General features: G+C 37.8%; 2 protein-coding genes across 2 annotated transcripts in view; one reads left to right on the forward strand and one right to left on the reverse strand.

The window, feature by feature from the left end:
- The window catches only part of heph (polypyrimidine tract-binding protein 1 heph), a 522,083-nt gene that overhangs the window by 335,162 nt on the left and 165,661 nt on the right, over positions 1 to 21,260 (reverse strand). The window lies entirely within an intron of this gene.
- Positions 2,685 to 6,795, forward strand: LOC149500358 (uncharacterized). The gene is made up of 2 exons (XM_089737058.1): positions 2,685 to 5,202; positions 6,692 to 6,795. The coding sequence occupies exons 1-2, from the start codon at positions 2,685 to 2,687 to the stop codon at positions 6,793 to 6,795; spliced, it is 2,622 nt and encodes an 873-aa protein (XP_089593184.1).

The raw sequence follows: 21,260 nt of genomic DNA on the forward strand, positions 1-21,260 counted from the left end.
AGCTATATGAACTGACAAAGTATTATAATATAAAGATTTACTTTTATACTTTGACATTTATAATTACTGAATTATCAGACTGATTACTTGCCAAATGAAAATTTTATTTTAGAAGAATAAATATAAGTTGATTTTGTGATACGTTAAAAGTTAATAGATAGTTGATTTTAGAAGATTTAATTAGTAAGATAATATGAATATATTATTATTATTTTACGGTATGACTGTTACTCGATTGTCTCAATAAGTGTTATAATAAAAAAATATTATTAACAACGTATTTTATTACAGAAAGCATTTACTTTATACATTTCCTAATACGATATTGGAATTATATACAATTCCGAGGAAATTTATACATTTCCTAGGATATCTATGCATTAAATAGTTTTTCAAACAATATTTTATACATTTCCTAAATAGTATCGGAATTGTACACATTTCCTAGGATTTGTATACAATTCCTTGATTTCATACATTTCCGGTAACATATACATTACATACACCAAAATATATTTTTTACAATTTTTGTCTGTCTGTCTGTTTGTTCCGGCTAATCTCTGGAACGGCTGGACCGATTTTGACGGGACTTTCACTCACAAGTAGCTGATAATATAAGGAGTAACATAGGCTACTTTTTTTAGACTAGCTTTGCCCCGCGCCTCCACCCGCGGTACTACAATAATCGCGGGTAACATCGCGAGACTCAACTATCAATAATAAAATTTAATGTTTCCGACGCGAAGCGAGGGCGGGTCGCTAGTAAGTTTATAAATGTGTAAAAATAAAACGAGTCGGTGGTAGGTCTTGTACTAAGTGAAAATTCAACAGAATAAAGTCAACAGGTGGTGCTGGCGTGCTGCCAGGCCGGTCACGAGTTGTGCTTATCTCGACCACAACTAAATATCTATTGAACCACACTGGACACTAGCAACGAAGCTTTAATAGGAAAACTAATTTTTAGTATGCAGATAACGCTTATAACATTAAAACTTTATATATCAAATGACTTTACTTGTATTTCAGAGTACAAAAAAGAATACATTGTACTTTTAAACAGGCATGAGACCGAACCAAATAGTAACAATGTGAATTATATGTGGCACTTTATCGAGTATATAAAAGGTTAAGAATCCAGTTACGCGAAGTTTCATAGTAACATACAAATAAAATCAAATAACCAACACATTTAAAGTTCAACAATGGTTATATGAAAGCAAAGCCACATACGGCCTACATCATATTGACAAAGGGCTCTCCCTAGGGTAAATAAGGTTTAAACGCAAACCAGAACTGAATTTATATTTCACTAAATGGAATTAAGTTGTGTTCTCAACACTAGCCTAGGATTTCGGTTCAAAATACTTAAAATAGAGCATTTAGATTGTGTTGACACAAGCTTCCCTTGGGATTCGCTTAAGCTACAAGGTTCCACTCGTGTCGAATTTCAAAATCGACAGCAAGAAATGACGTTCCATTATTTCGAGATAAAAAAAATCTGCTTTCCGAGCTATTTCTCTAATCTCTCATTCTCTCTAATCTCTCATTCTCTATGTAATCTGACATTCTCTCTCTAATCTCTCATTCTCTCTCTAATCTCTTATTCTCTCTTTAATCTCTCATTCTCTCTCTAATCTCTCAACACAGAACAGAAATATCAGATAGTGATATTTCTGTTCCTGCGTTAACAAATAAGCAGAAAGTACCGATTCGATTGGCTCGTACTCGGGCCGTGTCAGCAATCACAGCGATGGCATCTGGACGCAAGAAAGGGACAACGAGTGCGACAACAGTATTTCCTACGTCTGCCGCACATTCCGTTTGCACTTTGCATGACAAGCCACTGGATCAACCTTCATCGGATGCCCCTGTTACCCATCACAACGTCACTAAAGCGCAACTATCGCTTTCATCCGGGACAGCTGAGGTTCAATCTGGAACACTCAATGAAAAGTGGGTTGAGGTTAAGTCGCGTCGTTCCCGAGGTCCACCAGCTAATGTACTCAAAGGAACGGCCACGCCCGGAACTATGACCATCGAGGCTGCTGAGAGATGGAAGTATTTACACCTTTATTTTGTTAAGGAGGGAACTACCGATGACATCATTCGCGATCACCTTACGCAGATTTGTAAACAAGATGTATGTATAGTCGAGTCACTAAAACCTCGCGGTAAATACGCCTCTTTCAAAATAAGCGTTCCCGTTAAAATGGAGGGTTTGGTTATGTCTTCGGCAAATTGGCCAGAGGATATTTGCATTAAGCCATGGCGGCTGGGATTTCGTAAGCCCAGCGACATTTAAAAATACAAAAAATATTGGTAAATCGTTTTCAGTGTATATTTTATATCAAAATGTACGCGGTCTTAGATCTAAGTTAAGTTTATTTAAAAAATCACTTTTGAATACGAATGCACATTTGATAGCTGTTACCGAGACATTTCTTGTTAGTTCGGTATATGATGGAGAGCTGTTCCCTAGGGGATATACTGTCTATCGACAGGATCGTGCTAACGATGCAGGCGCGGGTGGCGTCTTGCTCGCTGTTCGCGACACTTTCTCCTCACGCCGTATTACTAATATTGATGGTCTCACGGCGGCGCAGGAGGTTTTATTTGTATTAATAACTTATAAAAATATTAAGTTTCTCTGTTGTGTAGTATACTTACCGCCTAATTATAATAATATGGAGTATATACATGTGTTACAAACCATCGAAAATGCTATTTGTAAACTTGCACCGGTGGAAGTAGTTGTTATTGGTGATTTCAATTTAAATTCTGTGTCTACCTATGTACGCGAGCAATTCGAATATTTCTTAAATTTTTGTAAATTAACGCAATTTAATACTATTCCAAATCATCATGGAGGTATCTTGGATTTCGTTTTGAGTGGACTACACAGAGAACGTGTCTGTGTTGTGAGGGGAATCGGTGCTCTCGTGCCGGAGGACTGCTATCATCCGACGCTTGAAGTATCCGTGCGATGGCCTAGCAGGCGGAGCTGTGTCGGCGCCGGCATGCCCTCCCTCCCTCTATCATCCGATCCAGCCTACGTACTGGATAGCGGCTTCCAATGGAATTTTCGTAAAGCTGATATTAATGTACTATATGCATCTTTTGCTGAGATTGATTGGAGTGACATTGTTTCTGAGACAGATGTCAACATCGCTCTTAATACATTTTATAACAAATTATACTCTATAATCGACTACTGTGTGCCGACCAAACGTTGCATAGTAACAAATCAAACCAATAAATACCCAACTTGGTTTACTTCCGAAATAATACAAAACTTAAGATTCAAACATTTTAACCACAAAAGGTACAAAGCTGAGGGAAAAGAAGTAAATTTAGAATTGTTTAAATATTATAGGAGTAGAATAAAATATCTGATCGAGACAGCGTATAAAAAATATTTGTTGAGTATAGAGAGAGACATCGGTGATAATCCAAAAATATTTTGGAAGTTTATTAAAGATAAGCGACAAAGTAGGCATAATTGTAATAAATATTATGATTACTTGGGAAAACCTGTGGAAGGACAATACGCGGCAGATGCATTTGCAACTTACTTCAGTTCAGTTTTCTTAGCCGATGAACCCAAATTAGATCCAACTGAGGCCCAGCATAGTGCAGCAATAACATCACAGTTTTGTTCCAGTGCTCGAGTAGCTTTATTGACTGTAGATAATTCCGACCTGCGCTGTGCTGTGAAGCGCATTAAGCCGTTCTCCGCATCAGGTCCAGATCGTATCCCTTCCTTTTTGGCTAAGGATTGTATAAGTGTGCTTAGTGTACCACTACTACATATTTATAATCTCTCACTCCGATTGTCCACATATCCATCTACGTGGAAGCACACTAGAGTAACTCCGGTCTTCAAGGGTGGTGACCGCACAGATGTGAAAAACTATCGACCCATCGCAGTATTATCAGTATTTGCAAAGATATTTGAGTCCATTATTAATAAACATGTTAGTGCGCAGATCCGGAACCAATTGACTGACAGTCAACATGGTTTTCGAGCTGGTAGATCTACGGCAACTAACCATATTAATTTCGTCAACTATGTTGCTGCTGAAATGGATGCAGGGAAACAAGTCGACGCTGTATACTTAGACTTTGAAAAAGCCTTCGACCGTGTCGATAATGACGTATTGTTGATGAAATTTGCTTCATTCGGATTTACCCCAAAACTCCTCAAATTATTTTCTTCTTATCTCTCTGATAGGTCTCAGCATGTTGAGTTAGCGGGTTTCAAATCTAAAACTTATTTTACAAGATCAGGGGTCAGTCAGGGTAGTAACCTTGGTCCCACTCAGTTTTTAATCATGATAAATGATCTATCTTCTATTCTCAGTGAGAGGACCAAGTGTCTTATGTTTGCTGACGATCTTAAGCTGTACGTTGGGGTCGGGTGTGATGCTGAGCGCCATGCTTTGCAACGCGACATTACTCGGGTTGCAGAATTGGGAGAGCGTAACCGCTTGCATTTTAATACTAATAAATGCAAGGTCGTTGCTTACAGCCGGTCACGGTCGCCCGTGTTGTTTCCATACCATTTATCTGGAGTCATTTTGAATCATGTGGCAGTTATACGTGACCTGGGAGTTATTTTCGATTCCAAGCTAACGTTTAAAGATCACATACAAAATATATGTAAAAGGGGTAGTGGTCTGCTCGGGTTCATAATTCGTCAGACGCACGACTTTGTAGGCCATCGTGTGATTGTTATGCTGTACGATGCCTATTTGCGAAGTAGTCTTGAATATAACGCACTCGTGTGGGATCCTCGCGAAGCAGTTCAAAAGCTAATGCTGGAAAAACTACATAAAAAATTTTGCAGGTTCCTATTCAAGAAAATGTATGGATACTATCCGTTCTTGTATCCATCACTTTATGTGACTGGTATGGTCGGATTAGATACTCTTGAGCTCAGACGGAAGATGACTCTTGTGGTGCATTATTATCAGCTATTGCATAACAAAATTGATAACTCCACTGCACTGGAATCAGTGTCGTTATATGTGCCTGATGGCTACATGCGCGGATGTATGTGTGGAGGGGTGCGTCGCCAGCGGCAGCTTCTTAGTACTACGCACGCGCGTACGCAGCACACCGTTAACTCCCCGACGCATCGTGCTGTCTCGCTACTCAATGGCTTGCTAGCTTATGCTCCGGAAATGGATATATTCCATGATGGTTTGCAGCGATTTATTTTTGTTGTCAGGAATTACTTAAGCTAATTATTAATACCTTACAAATGTTTTGGTTTATACTGTTAATTTGTAAGTAGACTAATTAAATAAATAAATAAATAAATAAATAAATAAATAAACTAAAGACCCAGTTCTAAAATAGTCCGTTTAGATTGTATACAACCTAGAACGCAGTTGTTTGATCCTCAGTGCGTTTCCAGAAATATTTTTTGCCACGTACCATCCAGCTTTGGAATTAACTTCCTTCCACGGTATTTCCCGAGCACTACGACATGAGCTTCGTCAAACGAGGCGTAAGGAAAATGGTCAGCGGTAAGCAGCACCTTGGCTGTGCCTCCGGTTTTGTTGACGTCCATGAGCGACAATGACCACTCACCATCAGGTGGGCCTTATGCGCGTCTGCCTACAAGGGCAATAAATAAAAAATATATCGCTTTCAAAAAGTCATGTCAATTCATTATTGCCTTGCTGCGTGATAGAAAAGCATCAATCTGAGGTCATCAGATATTATTTGCAGCTACTCAGAAGGAGTGGGTATGCGACTCTAAATCTGTGCTATTCCGTCAGAATTAGTCAGATTATTTGGTATTTTCTATCCTGCTCCCTAATTAAGGACCCCCGAGTTTCACTTCAGGAAAAAATATGGTATAGTTTGTTGCGTGCTCATCAATACATCTGCCACTTGATTATTTATGTCTCGAATCAAAAAAAATATTTTTGAAAGTTTTAGCAGTTTTCGATGCCTAGTTCTCATAGTAGATGGCGACATTCACGTTGTGTTTCCTATGAACTGTAGTAGTCACTTGACACAGAAGTGGTCTATAGGCATTTTGCTGTGTAAAATTTAGCGAAACCAGATCGATCGTTTTAGAGAATTCTTTTAGACGTATTCAAGTTTTGTAACATCTTAAAAATAACGTTTTTAGCAATACAGCTTTACTGCAAATATTATTCGGATTCAAATGACGGTCACAGTCGCAGAGTTGAATTATTCACGTCTCTCTCTTCGCCTCGCACCGAAATAATGAAAGCAGTAAATGAACGAAATATATTTGGTCATACTGCACCTAGTTTAAAAAGAGGTCACTTAATAAAAAGTTCGAAATATGAAATAAAGAATTTCGTGGTATTTGTTTAAGGTCCTTTACTTTTAACACCTAAAATAGTGTTAGATGAGAAGCAAGAATTCAAGAAGTCTACTATGACGTTAAATAGACAAGCTTTCACTTTGAGTCGAGTCCATTTTTAGATAATTCTTATAAAAAATACTTGAAAATAATGCCCACCTACTCTTTGGATCACAGAGCAAGATTATTTTCTATACCATCAAGCAGCAGTTAGCAATATAAAACAACAATTTAAAGAATGTTATGCAATAGCTAAAAGGTCAGTCTAAGGTCAGTTAGTGTTTGTTTTAAAATATAAACGGGAAAGTAAAGTCTTTTCTTAGTTTTTTTTAACTCGTGCAACAGTTACTAAGGTCTATGAGAGGCTTAAGAACATGTCAGTACAACAGGTAGGCTGGCATGCGGCCAACGGCTGCGGCTACGCTTTGTGCTACGATCCTACGATGTAGCAGTGCTACGTGGCTTTTAAATGGCTGCAGCTTTAAGCATTTATATTGCGGTTTTGTTCTTCTTCAAGGTTAAACAAGAAACTTTTTAAGTATATTTTTTTTTAATACGAATTTAAAAATCTTCTAGTATGCCATCAGTAAATTTTACTTAAGTAGTACTTACTATTCAAGATCTGGTTGTTATGCTCTAGTAGCGCAATAAAATATATTTTTTTTGTAACAAAGCTCTTAGTTATTAATTGATCAAAAAAAAATCTGTCTAGACGATGGACCCCAAAAAATTGCATTTTACGCCCTTTTTCCAAACGCGTAAAAAAGGTATACGATCCGAATTAAGAACTACTTCCTTCTTTTCTGAAGCCGGTGAATAAAAAATACAACTCGACTTCCATTTTGCGTTTCCAGGCTTATGACATCCACTGATTGGATAAAACTATAGACGCCCTACGTCTTCCGTCGGGTCGGTGGCTCAGACGCTCATCACCAATTGAGAAATACGTGCGTCAAATATAATACTTCAAACATTTTAGCTTCTAGAGCTATTCTACATTTAAATAAATCAAAAGCACATGTTTTTCTTTGCATAATTTATCTTTCACTCGATGCTAGACGTACAGGACGAATTACCCATTCTCATTATACACCGCGTCGCCAAAGAGCACAGTCGGGGGTTAAGCGCGCGTATCATACAGACGTTTACAAATTTTATTACCCATCTCCTTTTGTTCTGGTTGCGGGCGTCGGGTTCCGTACGTCTTATTGTAGAATACAGGGTGTGCATCTTAATTGTTTAGAGCACGTTTTGTGCCCAATTTTCTATGTGCCTTGATGTTTTTTTTTTGTTCTTACTCAGCAATCATCATTAGTATTATTACTCACTAGTGAAATCTAGTAACAATGTGATTATTTTTATATTCACTACTTGCGCCTTACGTAGTTGTAATTCTAGAAACATCTCAAATATAAAATAACCCTTGAACATATTTAATTTAATTGATGACGTAGAATGGCGAATAAATAAAAACACAAGGCCACAAATATCCCTTTTCGAAGGAATATTGTTGAAAATCCCTGTTTTTACTTTAGAAGGTCAGAATTAGACTTGTTTGCGGACTTTACCAAAGTCCAATATTTAATAAATAATAAAAACACACACACATAGTAAATAATATGTAGAAATCAATTTTGGCGCGACCAACGTCAAACAAGTGTTACTGGTGGTAGGACCTCTTGTGAGTTCGCACGGGTAGGTACCACCACTCCGCCTATTTTTGCCGTGAAGCAGTAATGCGTTTCGGTTTGAAGGTTGGGGCAGTCGTTGTAACTATACTGAGACCTTAGAACTAATATTTCAAGGTAGGTGGCGCATTTACGTTGTAGATATCTATGGGCTCCAGTAACCACTTAGCACCAGGTGGGCTGTGAGCTCGTCCACCCATCTAAGCAATAAAAATAAAAAAAAAGTGTAATATAATGAATTCGGATAAGCTGAAATATATGGGTAATTGGTTTCTATTCTTTATTAATTTATGATATAATTCAATCTTTTTAGTAATGATTTGGTTTTATTTTAACATACCCATGTTTTTTTAACACACAACCATGAGATTATTCATTTAGAACATCCTGTGCCGTTAAAGCCCCTATATCAGACGGATTAGCGAAAATATAAATTTCGAAGAAATCTCCACTCTCCGAATGAATTATGAACAAGCTTCACATTTCTCGATTGCTGAGGTTCTTAATACGTACATGTCTTTGTTGAGGAGCCGAATACATACGTCGTTTGGAATTTTAAGAACATTCAATCTATTGCGTGCTTAAGGATTATCCGTATGTGTATAAGCACACATACGTTGAATTTCCACATGTGCGTTGTCACTAATTTTTTTACTGTAAATCGACAGATTATCTGACAGTTCGACAAAAATGTTTTTCTATGTATATTATTTATATTTTAATGATAATAATAAAAATAACTATATATATATAGTGTAAATATAGTATGTAAAATTATCATCGATACTGCACGCATTGGAACCGGTGGTAGAGTTAACATTGTTATTTGTATTTTGACATTCAACAAGTGTGTCATACTGACATCTAAGTTAAAATAAATTATTTTGAATTTGAATTTGAATTCGTGAGGAGTTTTCTCACTCTGGAGTCCTAACCACTGGTGGCTTGTGTCGTAGACACCGCCATCAGCGGCAATCTAATTTTATATTGTGTTTTTTAAAAAATGTATAATATTTTTAACATCTTTTTTAAAAAATATTGTATAATTAATAAGATTTTAAATAAACATAAATAAATTATAAAAACATTATTATAACTAACCCGTTACTCGAGTAGAAGATTTTTTTAATCAAAAAACCACCCTGAAGCTTTTATGCAATAAAATAATAATAAAGAAGGAAGCAGAATCCCCTTTACAAATGAAGTACAAATAAGTACTACGAGGGAAGTTCTTCGGCTACGTCGTTTATCAGAAGTCTTCGACAAAACTTTTTACGGTTTGATTTGTTACCACTCACTAGCAGGGATGTTTAATCAATGGATCTAACGTTGATATTTTAATAAAATAACACTTAACCTTTTGTTTTAACAAAACTAATTCCTTTTGTTTTGATTTGAACATGAGCACTGAGACGCTTATGTAAAGAAAATTGAGCCAAGTTTTCCAAATTTTTAACCGTGTAATCGTCAAATACTGAATTGAATATTGATCCATTTCCAATGGAATAACGTTGATTTTTTTTATTCAATTCTCGTGCCATAAAATATGTATGTGTACACGAATTCCGTTAAAACAAATAGTTCTACCGCAATTAAATAGTTCATTTAGGAAATTGGTAAAAACCAATATTAAGGGTGAGATAAATCTATCAAACTTAGGAAGATCTAGAATTATCCAAAAAAATTGACAATGAAATAATTTTGCTTAATTAGCACTTGCTTGCTCATTATACTAACTAAATATGAATTCTATTTTAATTACTAGCAGACCCGGCCACATAAGAAATCATTTTATTGTTAATTAATAAATGTTGCGACCATTAATCGGAATAAAAACCATCGTATGACCTAAGTTGGAACAAAAGACATATTAAAAAAAAAGTTAAAATTCATTCAGTAGTTTAGGTGTCCATCGCGGACAAACAACTTGACACGTTATTTATATATATTAAGATTTAATGTTTTTAGCTATATCCAAACATATTCAGGATCTTTACATCTGTGTTTGGTTACGGCTTCACGCTTTGCAAATCTATCGCTCCGCTCCGTTTGAACTCCTTAGTTATTTTGAAATGTTTAAAAAGTTCTCGGATTAAGGAATGGATTTTACAAGATAAATACAGTTACGAACTTACTTAATAAGCATTTCGATTTGTAAGCTTGAACGAATTAGCGATTCTAGTTTGATTATATTGCATAAATGTAATTACTGATTTTAAAAAAAAATTGGGTACATATTTACGAGTAATTTCTTAAACCAACATACAATATTGAAGTTATATTAACGTTATAGAACAATAATTTTGAATACAATACACACAGCTATAAATAAATGACAATCGTTTCTTTTTAGGGAATTTCTAAAAAAGATACAGCAGGTATGTTGCGGTGTACTGTTATGTATTATATAAGTACATATTAACGACATATATATAGAACAATGATTTTGAATACAATACACAGCTATAAAAAAATGACAATCATTTTTATGCAGGGAATTCTGAAAAAGATACCGCAAGTATGTTGCGGTATACTGTTATGTATTATATAAGTACATATTAACGACATAATTATTTTAAATAAAAATATTTCTTGGTAAAGAAATTTAAATGTCGTAAAATTTTAAGTATTCGAAACTTTAGAATTAATTAAATGATACGTATTTTATTATTTTCATATGCCATGGTAAACTAATGGTGTTCATATATTCGGTAGTTACTAGAGCCGTATACCATGGCATATGTGCATCCACTTCTAATCGGCCGTAGGGCGCTGAAGAGGTAAGTGGGATATTTTAAACACAAATAATGGATATGTACCTGTATGTATACGGGATACGTACTTCAATTAAAATCGCATGGACCTTACGGTAACCACTTAACAATTTAGTGGACTGTAAGCTCGTTCACCCTTTTAAGTATAGTCATGTTATTAGTACTAGTTAATTACTGCATAAATTGATGATGATTACTGCATTTATTTTAATTTACTTTTTTTTTATTAATTTAAAATACATTTTTTGCTTCTGATTCGGCATTACAAAGCCGCAATCTTTTATTAATACATTTTAACGTAATATCCAATACTACTGTAACCATTTACATCAGGCGGGCCGTAAACTTGTTCACCCATCTAAGCAATAACCCTGCCTTTGTTCTGCAGTAAGCAAAAGGGATTTTGTAAACGAAATTCATTTTGAATAAAACTCCTTTTAAATTAAAAGATAAGTAATTTTATCTTGCGGCTTACCCCTGGCAACATCGGTAAAGGACAATAGACCCCGGGGTGAGTCCAAATGATCCGTGTCGAAAACGAGACGAAATCAATTTAAAATTTTCTCCTCGATTCTACATCTTTTAAATGTTCGCTATTATCTAAGTATTATGTAAGAGACTTCTCAGATTATGGTGTAAAGTTGAAATTTTATTAGTTCCGCGAGTTCTTTTTGTAATCTCTCGTAGTGGTAATTTTTTTTTGTATCGCTTAGATGGGTGGACGAGCTCACAGTCCACCTGGTGTTAAATGGTTACTGGAGCCCATAAACATCTACAACGTAAATGCGCCACCCATCTTGAGATATAAGTTCTAAGGTCTCAGTAAAGTTACAACGGCTGCCCCACCCTTCAAACCGAAACGCATTACTGCTTCACGGCAAAAATTGGTAGGGCGGTGGTACCTACCCGTGCGGACTCACAAGAGGTCCTACCACCAGTATATGGGCAGCTATGCGATAGCTACCCAAACACTAGTGTTAAATAGATATATCTACATACTTCACTTTCTTGCGTAAATGAATTGACTAATTCATGGCTCATCTTGTCCAAAGCAATCAGCGTGATCTATGGAAATCACCAAGTGAATACTACCATCTACCCTTCAAACCGGAATGCGTAACTGTTTCTGATAACGACAAAGGTAAAATCTTCTACCGAGTGGGTAAAATTGCACGATAGACAAATGGTCCAAATTGAACTTGCATAATCCAAACTTATCTTGAAAATATCTTCAGCGAGATTAAAGCATCTCTCAAATCTTGTGTTCTATCTATGATAACCACCCGATACAAATAGACTAGGAATAGGCAGGATGATGGTATCTACTTGTAGGGGCTTACACTACGCCTTACATCAAGCGAATGAATGCGACTTATCGATCGCAATACGCTGATATAATACTCAGAAATAGCTGTTACTTATTATCCGCTAATTCCCTTAGTCATCTTTAACGTCACCCACAGTAAGGGACGGAGTGATCTATTCTACTACATAACCAATTAGAGAAGTTATACTACAAGTACGTACAGGTGTGAGGTTAGCATGACCCGTGGCCATGTTCTGCTCACCACGTACCACCAACATAATATCCAAATAGACTTTTTACCTAAACTAGTGGTCCCGCAGTAGTCGAAATTCGACTATAATCAATTGGAATTGTAAGTTTGTACACTATTATGATTGTATTTCATACTTCTAAAATCACAAATTTTGCCAAGACTACACAGTTAACAAAGACAAACAATATTTAATCTATTCTCAATTTGACAACAGACGTCAAGAACAAAAGTTTGACAATAAATAGGATGCATGCGTGTGTGCGTCAAAAACATGGTATGTAGTGTGTGTAATGTTTTCTTTATTGATTTAATGTATGTTTTATGCATTATTTAAAAAAAATATTAGCATTGTGCACTTCTTCTCTATATTCTCTATAAGTGTGGAAAATTTCATACTCCTCCGTCCGCGCAATTTTCGCAAAAAGGGATACAAAGTTTTTGCTTCACGTATTAATTTACCTAAATATTGCAAGCGTCAAGAAATAAAATTTAGAATTTACAAAGTCGACTAGGCTGCGTTAATCTTTGTGAAGCTCTATCGAATATTTCATCTGGAACATAAAATAAACGTCAGACATCACGCCGTAGGTACAGGATGGTACGTAAATAGCGTAATCCTTATAAGGGCGCTTTCACACTAGATAAAAAAAACACACACAGGGTTATCAGACCCCAAGCTAAGATTCCCTGTACTATGGGAACCAGTTAAAATATACAAACAAATAAATCATGAAATATAATATTCATAATATAAATAAATCATTAATAAATATATTGATTGATAATGATTTGATTTTGATTTAAAAACACACAAAAACAGAGCAAATAAATATATGTATGTATTTAACTTAGGACGTTTTCAAACTTTCAAATATACAGTAATTATATGTACATTCCAGCATATATTATACTCTATTGTATAAAAATATATACTTTTATGTATTTTTACTGGTGGTAGGGTCTTGAGAGGTACGTCTTGCGAGTCCGCAAGGATAGGTACCACCACCCTGCCTATATCTGCCGTGAAGCAATAATGCGTTTCGGTTTGAAGATTGGGGCAGCCGTAGTTAAAAGTAAGACCTTAAAACTCAAGTCTCAAGGTAGGTGCCGGCATTTGCGTTGTAGATGTCTATGGGCTCCGGTAAACACTTAACATCAGGTGGGCCGTGAGCTCGTCCACCCATCTAAGGAATAAAAAAAAGAATTATATAAAAAAAAATTATATATATACTATATACTCATATGTATGTACCTAAATATTTTATAATTTTTTGAGAGTCGTATTGTACAATTCTGATGAGTTTCTCACCTCATGTCTAAAGATGGCTGTCGACATTTACGATAAGAGAGATGTCATTGTAATTGTACTACATTACTCGCAACACAAGAATCGTCCGTCTAGTACATTAAATAAGAAAGGAAAAGGAAGGAAAAGGAAAAAAAAGACAAATTAATGGTCATACTGTTATCAGTGCAGAATATGAATGACCAAAAACTACTCGCAGTTGACATTATTAATACTGTGTGACAATAATTTCGAAGTATTTGCTTGATAGTCATCGGAAAGTTTGTTAAGCACATTTTTATCTGATAATTTGCGTTATCTATACTAATATTATAAAGCTGAAGAGTTTGTTTGTTTGAACGCGCTAATCTCAGGAACTACTGGTCCGCTTTGAAAAATTATTTCAGTATTAGATAGCCCATTTATTGAGGGGCGTAGTCCCATGCGCTGGTCCGAACAGATTAAGACGATTTTGGAATCCAGCATCAATGTCGCTATCCACTGCGCGGAGGACACAAGTGAAAGGAGGAACAAAAGTGCTAAGTAAAGGTCACGACCCTCAGAACTGAGGAATACGACGCACGGAGGAGGATAGGCCATATAACATCACGCTAAGACCAATACAAACAGAGCACTAATAAATAATGTTTCAAAATCGGGTTTTATTTTAATATTAAATTATTTTATTTAATCACTTATTATGATGTTTTCGTCTTATTTTCGGCGGTAAAAAAATCTCGTGCCCAGACTATCTTCTTTATTTAAACCTCTCGTGCGTTCCGGTTTACGCAACACACAAAAAAAATGGTGCGTTCTTAAACGGCACATATCTAAACACGCCTTAAGAACTTTGAGCACCAGTGTGATTCTCGTCATCTTCCCGCCATAACAGCGGCCATTGTAAGCTCGCTTATTGTGCGACGGGATTGGTTTCTCGGCGAAGAAAGCACTGGAGAATCGATTTAAAATTTCTCTCGAACGAACGATCCCGCAATAGCGGTTAATATGGGATCTCTTGAATCTCGTACATGCGGTATTATTAATTGGGTATGTTGTCGGATTTGTCGCTTTTATCTTTCCTTATTCCGGGTTAATATAGGGCCGTGTGCACGACGTGTATCCATATAGTAATTTGCTTTGATTTACAGTCACACCTATTGACAACAATCAACCAGCAAACGTTCAATTGTGAAACTTTTTAGAGGGTTACTTTAATAATTTATTTATTTATTTACTAAAAGGAAAACCAACAACCAACTATTATTTAGTCTGGCCATAAATACTGTTACAATTAAAAATAAACAAAATATTACATTTGAATTTGGAATCCGTCATTTTTATATGATTGCTCATTGAGTTTTCTCATTTTGGCGCCAATACATTGTACAATATTTTGCGATATTAAAATGGAGTGGGGTGATATAGAGAACCGAATCGCTGTGATTGCATTACATAAAGTAGGTATGGAGTCAAATGCAATTTTTAAAACTCTCCATACGCTTGGTATTAGTAAAATATTTGTGTACCGGGCTGTTAATAGATGCAATGAGACCTCCTCTGTTTGTGACAGAAAATGATCTGGCCGTGCACGTAGTGTTCGTACGAAAAAGGTGGTCAAAGCAGCAATGGAAAGAATTCGAAGAAATCCTGTCTGAAAGCAAAATATTTTATCTCGGGAGATGAAGATAGCACCTAGAACTATGTCGCGTATTTTAAAAGATGACTTAGGACTTGCAGCCTATGAGAGACGTACTTTTTTTTTTTTTTTTTTTTCCACTGGAGAAAATCGCCGGATCACCACCCACACGGCGGGTGGTGTATGTGGGAGTTGAACCTCACTAAAAACTCCTGCCGCTCACAGCCGGCGCCCTACCCCGGACCGGGTGGGAACCCAGTCGGAGCTATTGAGACGGCGGGACAGGGTTTACGCAGAGCATATTACATCCATCCCGCCGTCCCCCAGACGCCGGACCGGCGGCCGCCAGCGACACGACCGCCGGTTCCCTCGGTCGACGGGCCAAGAGCCCGCATTGATGGCGCCGGGCTACACCTTCCCCCGGAGCGGTCGGGGGAACGCGGCTTACCACGCCGCCCCACGCCTAGGCTCCTTCCCGCACAAAACGGGTGGAGCCCGAAGCTCTTAGGGGGCCGGGTTACGGACGAGACCCCGGTCCCGAACCCCTGCTCGGCGGTGGCGGATTTCTGCGTAGTGAGGAGAGCTTTGCCTCACTCGCCCCGCCGCCTCCTTCTGCGAGATGGTGCACTCGCAGAAGTCGAGCATAGCCTTCCAGGACTCGTCACCGCCAAGCATCGACGCCACGACGCCAGGCAGCGACAAGTCCGGTCCTATCTTTGCGACCAGGACACGGCGCTGCACCTCCCAAGCGGGGCAGACAGCGAGCGTATGCTCCGCCGTGTCCAGGTCGTGTCCACAATGGTGGCACCTCGTCGTCGGCTCAGCTCCTATCCGGTGCAGATACTTTCCGAAGCATCCGTGCCCAGTCAGCACCTGCACCAGACGGAAGGTGAGGCGTCCTCGGCCACGATTCACCCAGTCATCAAAGACTAGGTAAACCGCCTCGACGGTCCGTAGACCCCACGTGGGGTTGGCCAACCGCCTCGACCACGATTCGAGCACGGACCGCCGAGAATGGGCCTTCCGCGCCCGCAGCTCACTTTTGGAGGGACGCACCACGCCCAGAGCACGAAGCTCGCTGCGCCACCGATAGTCGGCAGCGAGCGACTCCGCCTCCAGCTCCCATGGCGGCGTCCCCGCCAACACACACGCCGCCTCGAACGAGACGGTGCGATATCCACGGATGACCCTGATAGCAACGGTGCGCTGCGGCTGCAGGAACCGAGCCATAGCTGCCCGGTTGCGTGGCTCAGCCCATACAGGCGCACCGTACAGGGCCATCGATCGCACCACCCCCGATAAGAGACGTACTGGTCATTTTTTAACTGATAATTTAAAAAAGAATAGAGTAGTAAAATCGAAACAACTACTGAAGCGGTACGCAAAGGGAGGTCATAGAAAAATTTTGTTTACGGATGAGATTTTTTTTACAGTTTAGCAACATTTTAACAAACAAATGACCGTATTTATGCTCAAAGCTCTACGGAAGCTTCCCAATTAGTCGACAGAGTGCAACGTGGGCACTATTCGACTTCAGTGATGGTTTGGTGGGGTATTAGCTATGAATGAGTGACTGAGCCATACTTTTGTGAAAAAGGTATCAAAACATCGGTACAAGTGTATCAAGATACCATTCTTGAGAAGGTAGTAAAGCCCCTTAACAACACCATGTTCAATAATCAAGAATGGTCCTTTCAGCAAGACTCGGCGCCAGGTCATAAAGCTCGGTCTACGCAGTCTTGGTTGGAAACGAACGTTTCGGACTTCATCAGAGCTGAAGACTGGCTGTCGTCTAGTCCCGATCTTAATCCGCTGGATTATGATTTATGGTCAGTTTTAGCTTGCTCTAAACGCCATGATAATTTGGAGTCCCTAAAACAATCCGTACGATTGGCAGTGAAAATTTTTCCCATGGAAAGAGTGCGTGCTTCTATTGATAACTGGCCTCAACGTTTAAAGGACTGTGTTGCAGCCAATGGAGACCACTTCGAATAAGCTTTTTATACTTTAAATTGTTTTATACTTATGTATTAAACTAACACACTGTAAAAGTAATAAATGTTATTTGCAATAGATTTTTTTTTATTTTTAATTGTAACAGTATTTATGGCCAGCCTAAGTATAGCAAAGAATAGAAACAAAGAAATTAAAAACAATCAGCCTATAATGTAGGATATTACTGCTGTAAACATTTTGTGGAGATCTGGGTCGCTTACACAAGTCTACTGATTATTACAATAGCAGGATAGGATGAAATCATGTAACATTTCCATTACTAGCTCATTTCAGGGGTGTTCAATGAACAATTATGAAACGAGTATTATTTTTAGATTTTTTTTTTTTATTGCTTAGATGGGTGGACGAGCTCACAGCCCACCTGTTGTTAAGTGGTTACTGGAGCCCATAGACATCTACAACGTAAATGCGCCACCCACCTTGAGATGTAAGTTCTAAGATCTCAGTATAGTTACAACGGCTGCCCTACCCTTCAGACCGAAACACATTACTACTTCACGGCAGAAATAGGCAGGACGGTGGTACTTACCCGCGCGGACTCACAAGAGGTCCTATCACCAGTAATTACGCAAATTATAATTTTGCGGATTTGATTTTTATTACACGATGTTATTCCTTCACCGTGGAAGTCAATCGTGAACATTTGTTGAGTACGTATTTCATTAGAAAAATTGGTACCCGCCTGCGGGATTTGAACACCGGTGCATCGCTTCAACACGAATGCACCGGACGTCTTATCCTTTAGACCACGACGACTTCATTGACGACGACGAGATTAATTATAGTCGGTAGTGTAAAACTCAATGCCCTGTACTTCAAAGTTTTTTTGCTGTTAAATAGAACGACATAACAAAAATCGTTTGGAACCTCGTTTAGAACATTTGAGTCTACGGAGGGACTTCGGTTCCCTCTGTATTCTGTACCGTATGTTCCATGGGGAGTGAGTGCCCTGAGGAATTGCTTGAGATGATACCATCATCTCGTTTTTAACATCGCACCGCCCGCCAATGGAGTAGAGGTCATCCATACTACCTGAAACCACTGCGTTCATCCACAGTGCGTTACCAGACATATTTTTGCCACGCACCATCCGGCTTTGGAATGAGCTCCCCTCCACGATGCTTCCCGAGCGCTATGACAATCCTTCTTCAAACGAGGCTTGCAGAGAGCACTTAACGGTAGGCTTGGCTCTGCCCCTGGCATTGCTGAAGTTTTTTTTTGTTGTTTTTATTGCTTTGATGGTTGGACGAGCTCACAGCCCACCTGGTGTTAAGTGGTTACTGGAGCCCATAGACATCCACAACGTAAATGCGCCACCCACCTTAAGATATAAGTTCTAAGGTCTCAAGTAAGTTACAACGGCTGCCCCACCCTTCAAACCGAAACGCATTACTGCTTCACGGCAGAAATAGGCAGTCCATGGGCGACGGTAATCACTCACTATCAGGTAGGCCGTACGCTCATCTGCCTACAAGGGCAATAAAAAATAAAATATAAAATGCGTTAAAATATAAAATGTTACGAGCAGATCTTATTATATACAAAATCCACATAATAAACTAGTCGCATTCAAGTTTCCGTATTCATTGACCGTAAAAATGTTTTCTATTTTGTGAGATTGAATTTTCTGTAACATTGTTTGTAGGCGTTCATGTCAGGTAAGGAGAGCGTATAAATTTTATTTTATACGAGATGCGATGCGGTTCTCTTCGTTATACGCCTTTTATGGATTTATAGCTTGACGGTAACTGACAATGTTGTCTATCATCCTTAGAAAATATCTATATCGATGCCTACACAAGTGGCTTTGAGGAATGTATAAATATAAAATTAATAAAAAAGACGATGAATTATTGGTGTCGGTTCGACGAGAACTTTTTTGATTTTTTTATTCAAATTCAAATTCAAAATCATTTATTTCAACTTAGATGTCAGTATGACACACTTGTTGAATATCAAAATATAAATAACAATGTTAACTCTACCACCGGTTCCATTACATTAGGTTGTTACCGGTTGTAACCTATCATCAAGTGAATCGACCAACTCACCTCTGTTTGTTACATTCACAACCCTAATTATGTTTATATGTGTGTGACCTAGGCCTATAGCCACTTCACATGTCGCTATCCCCTTTAGAATCAGACCTTGAACTCACATTGTTATTGTCATAATGATCATCGTCTCTCTTACTGTAAAAAAAGCTTTGAAGTCGTCGTGGCCTAATGGATAAGACGTCCGGTGCATACGTGTTGAGCGATGCACCGGTGTTCGAACCTTAGGTAGGCACCAATTTTTCTAATGTAATACGTAGTCAACAAATGTTGTAGGTTGACTTCCACGGTGAAGGAATAACATCGTTTAATAAAAGTCAAACCCGCAAAATGACTATGAGTCTGCGCGGGTAGGTACCACCATCGTACCTATTTCTTCCGTGTAGCAGAATGCCGTGAAGTAATGCGTTTCGGTTTGAAGGGTGGGGCAGTCGTTTTACTGTAAACACTGATATCTTAGAACTCATATCTTAGGGTACGCAGCGGCATTCACGTTGTAGACGTCTATGGACTCCGGTAACCATTTAATACTAAGTGAGCTCGTCCACCCATCGAAGCAATAGAAAAAAAAACTTTAATTCATAGAATAGTCGGAAACGCTAAATTGATCGCAAGTTTGCACATGTAATATTAAAGAGAAAAATATAAATGTGGTGTCGTGGGACACCAGGTAGGAACGAAGTTCCCTCGGCTAATGTAGAATCGACACAATTTGCAAAAAAAAATCGTGCTCAATTTTATGTTGGTTTTCTTGATTTTTCTCTTAAATTTTGCTGATTAGTTTTTATTTAAGTACAGGAAAGTATTTAGGAAATTCAGTATTTTAGGAAATAATAAATTATGTAAAATAAAAATAAAATCGCAATTCAAATTATCAATTAAAATAACAAAATATGTATCTTTATTTTTGTTTGACAACATAAAATAACATAGAAATAGAAATAATTACAAAATAGAGAGAGAAGGAAAGAGAGAACGAAAAGAAAGAGGGAGAAAGAGAAAGGTATTATACACTACTCGCTTGTGTATGCGACTGTCGTGCCTGCGCACGTCTCATTTAACAGTTTTATTCCACGCACTTTTTTCCACGGATTTTTTCTTACGGTTTTACTATCACATTTTTTTCAGTCCGGTCGCGCAGCAAAATCCCTATCCCCTCCAAGCCTTTTTTTTTTTTTTTTTTTAACGCTGGAGAATCCCCTCCAAGCCTGCCGTAAGGAACTTCGTTCCAAAAAAGTAAAAAAATCCAAGTTATGAAAGTAAATTATAATATGTATGTACAACAATAGGGTAAAAATAATAAAATTCAGTATGTTTGTAGAAGAAGCGAATAAAATAAATAAAGATAAATTAAAATCACTCTCTCTAATTTTGAATTCAAATGGAGGAAATTTACAAAACTTAAAGGTTTGAGGTAAAAAAGGAACACATAACATAGACTACATTAACTAATCAAACCTCACCCATTTTCCTGGATCATTTTTGATTTGAATGTTGATACGATCGCTACCAAAATTCACAGAATTACTCGTTAGGTCAATCTGAAGATTTTCTGAAAATTTCAATGAAACGGGTCCGCCTTTTCAGAGTCTATACAGAACATAAGCAAGCACACATCGCCTTTAATACATATAATATATTATTTGGATTAAATGCTATGTTACAAATACATAGTAACAGAAAAATATAACCTCAGGTCACTCCTGAAAATTGCTTTTTGACTTTACTTAAAATCGAAAAAAAGTTATCTATATATTAATACGTGAAGCAAAAACTTTGAACAACTTTTTACGAAAATTGGGTGAACGAAGCAGTATGAAATTTCCCACACTTACAGAGAATATATAGAAGAAGTGCAGAATGCTAATAATTTTTTTTAATTATACAATAAAAATACATTAA

This window comes from Bombyx mandarina, chromosome 22, assembly GCF_030267445.1.
Source record: "Bombyx mandarina strain Sakado chromosome 22, ASM3026744v2".
NCBI classification, from domain to species: domain Eukaryota; kingdom Metazoa; phylum Arthropoda; class Insecta; order Lepidoptera; family Bombycidae; genus Bombyx; species Bombyx mandarina.

What these genes read in the sequence shown, in the direction of transcription:
- LOC149500358 (XM_089737058.1), top strand. Translation starts at nt 2,685, where the DNA reads ATGGAGTATATACATGTGTTACAAACCATCGAAAATGCTATTTGTAAA. An exon ending in AATGGATATATTCCATGATG is followed by an intron (nt 5,203 to 6,691) that starts GTTTGCAGCGAT and finishes CTCGTGCAACAG; the next exon opens with TTACTAAGGTCTATGAGAGG.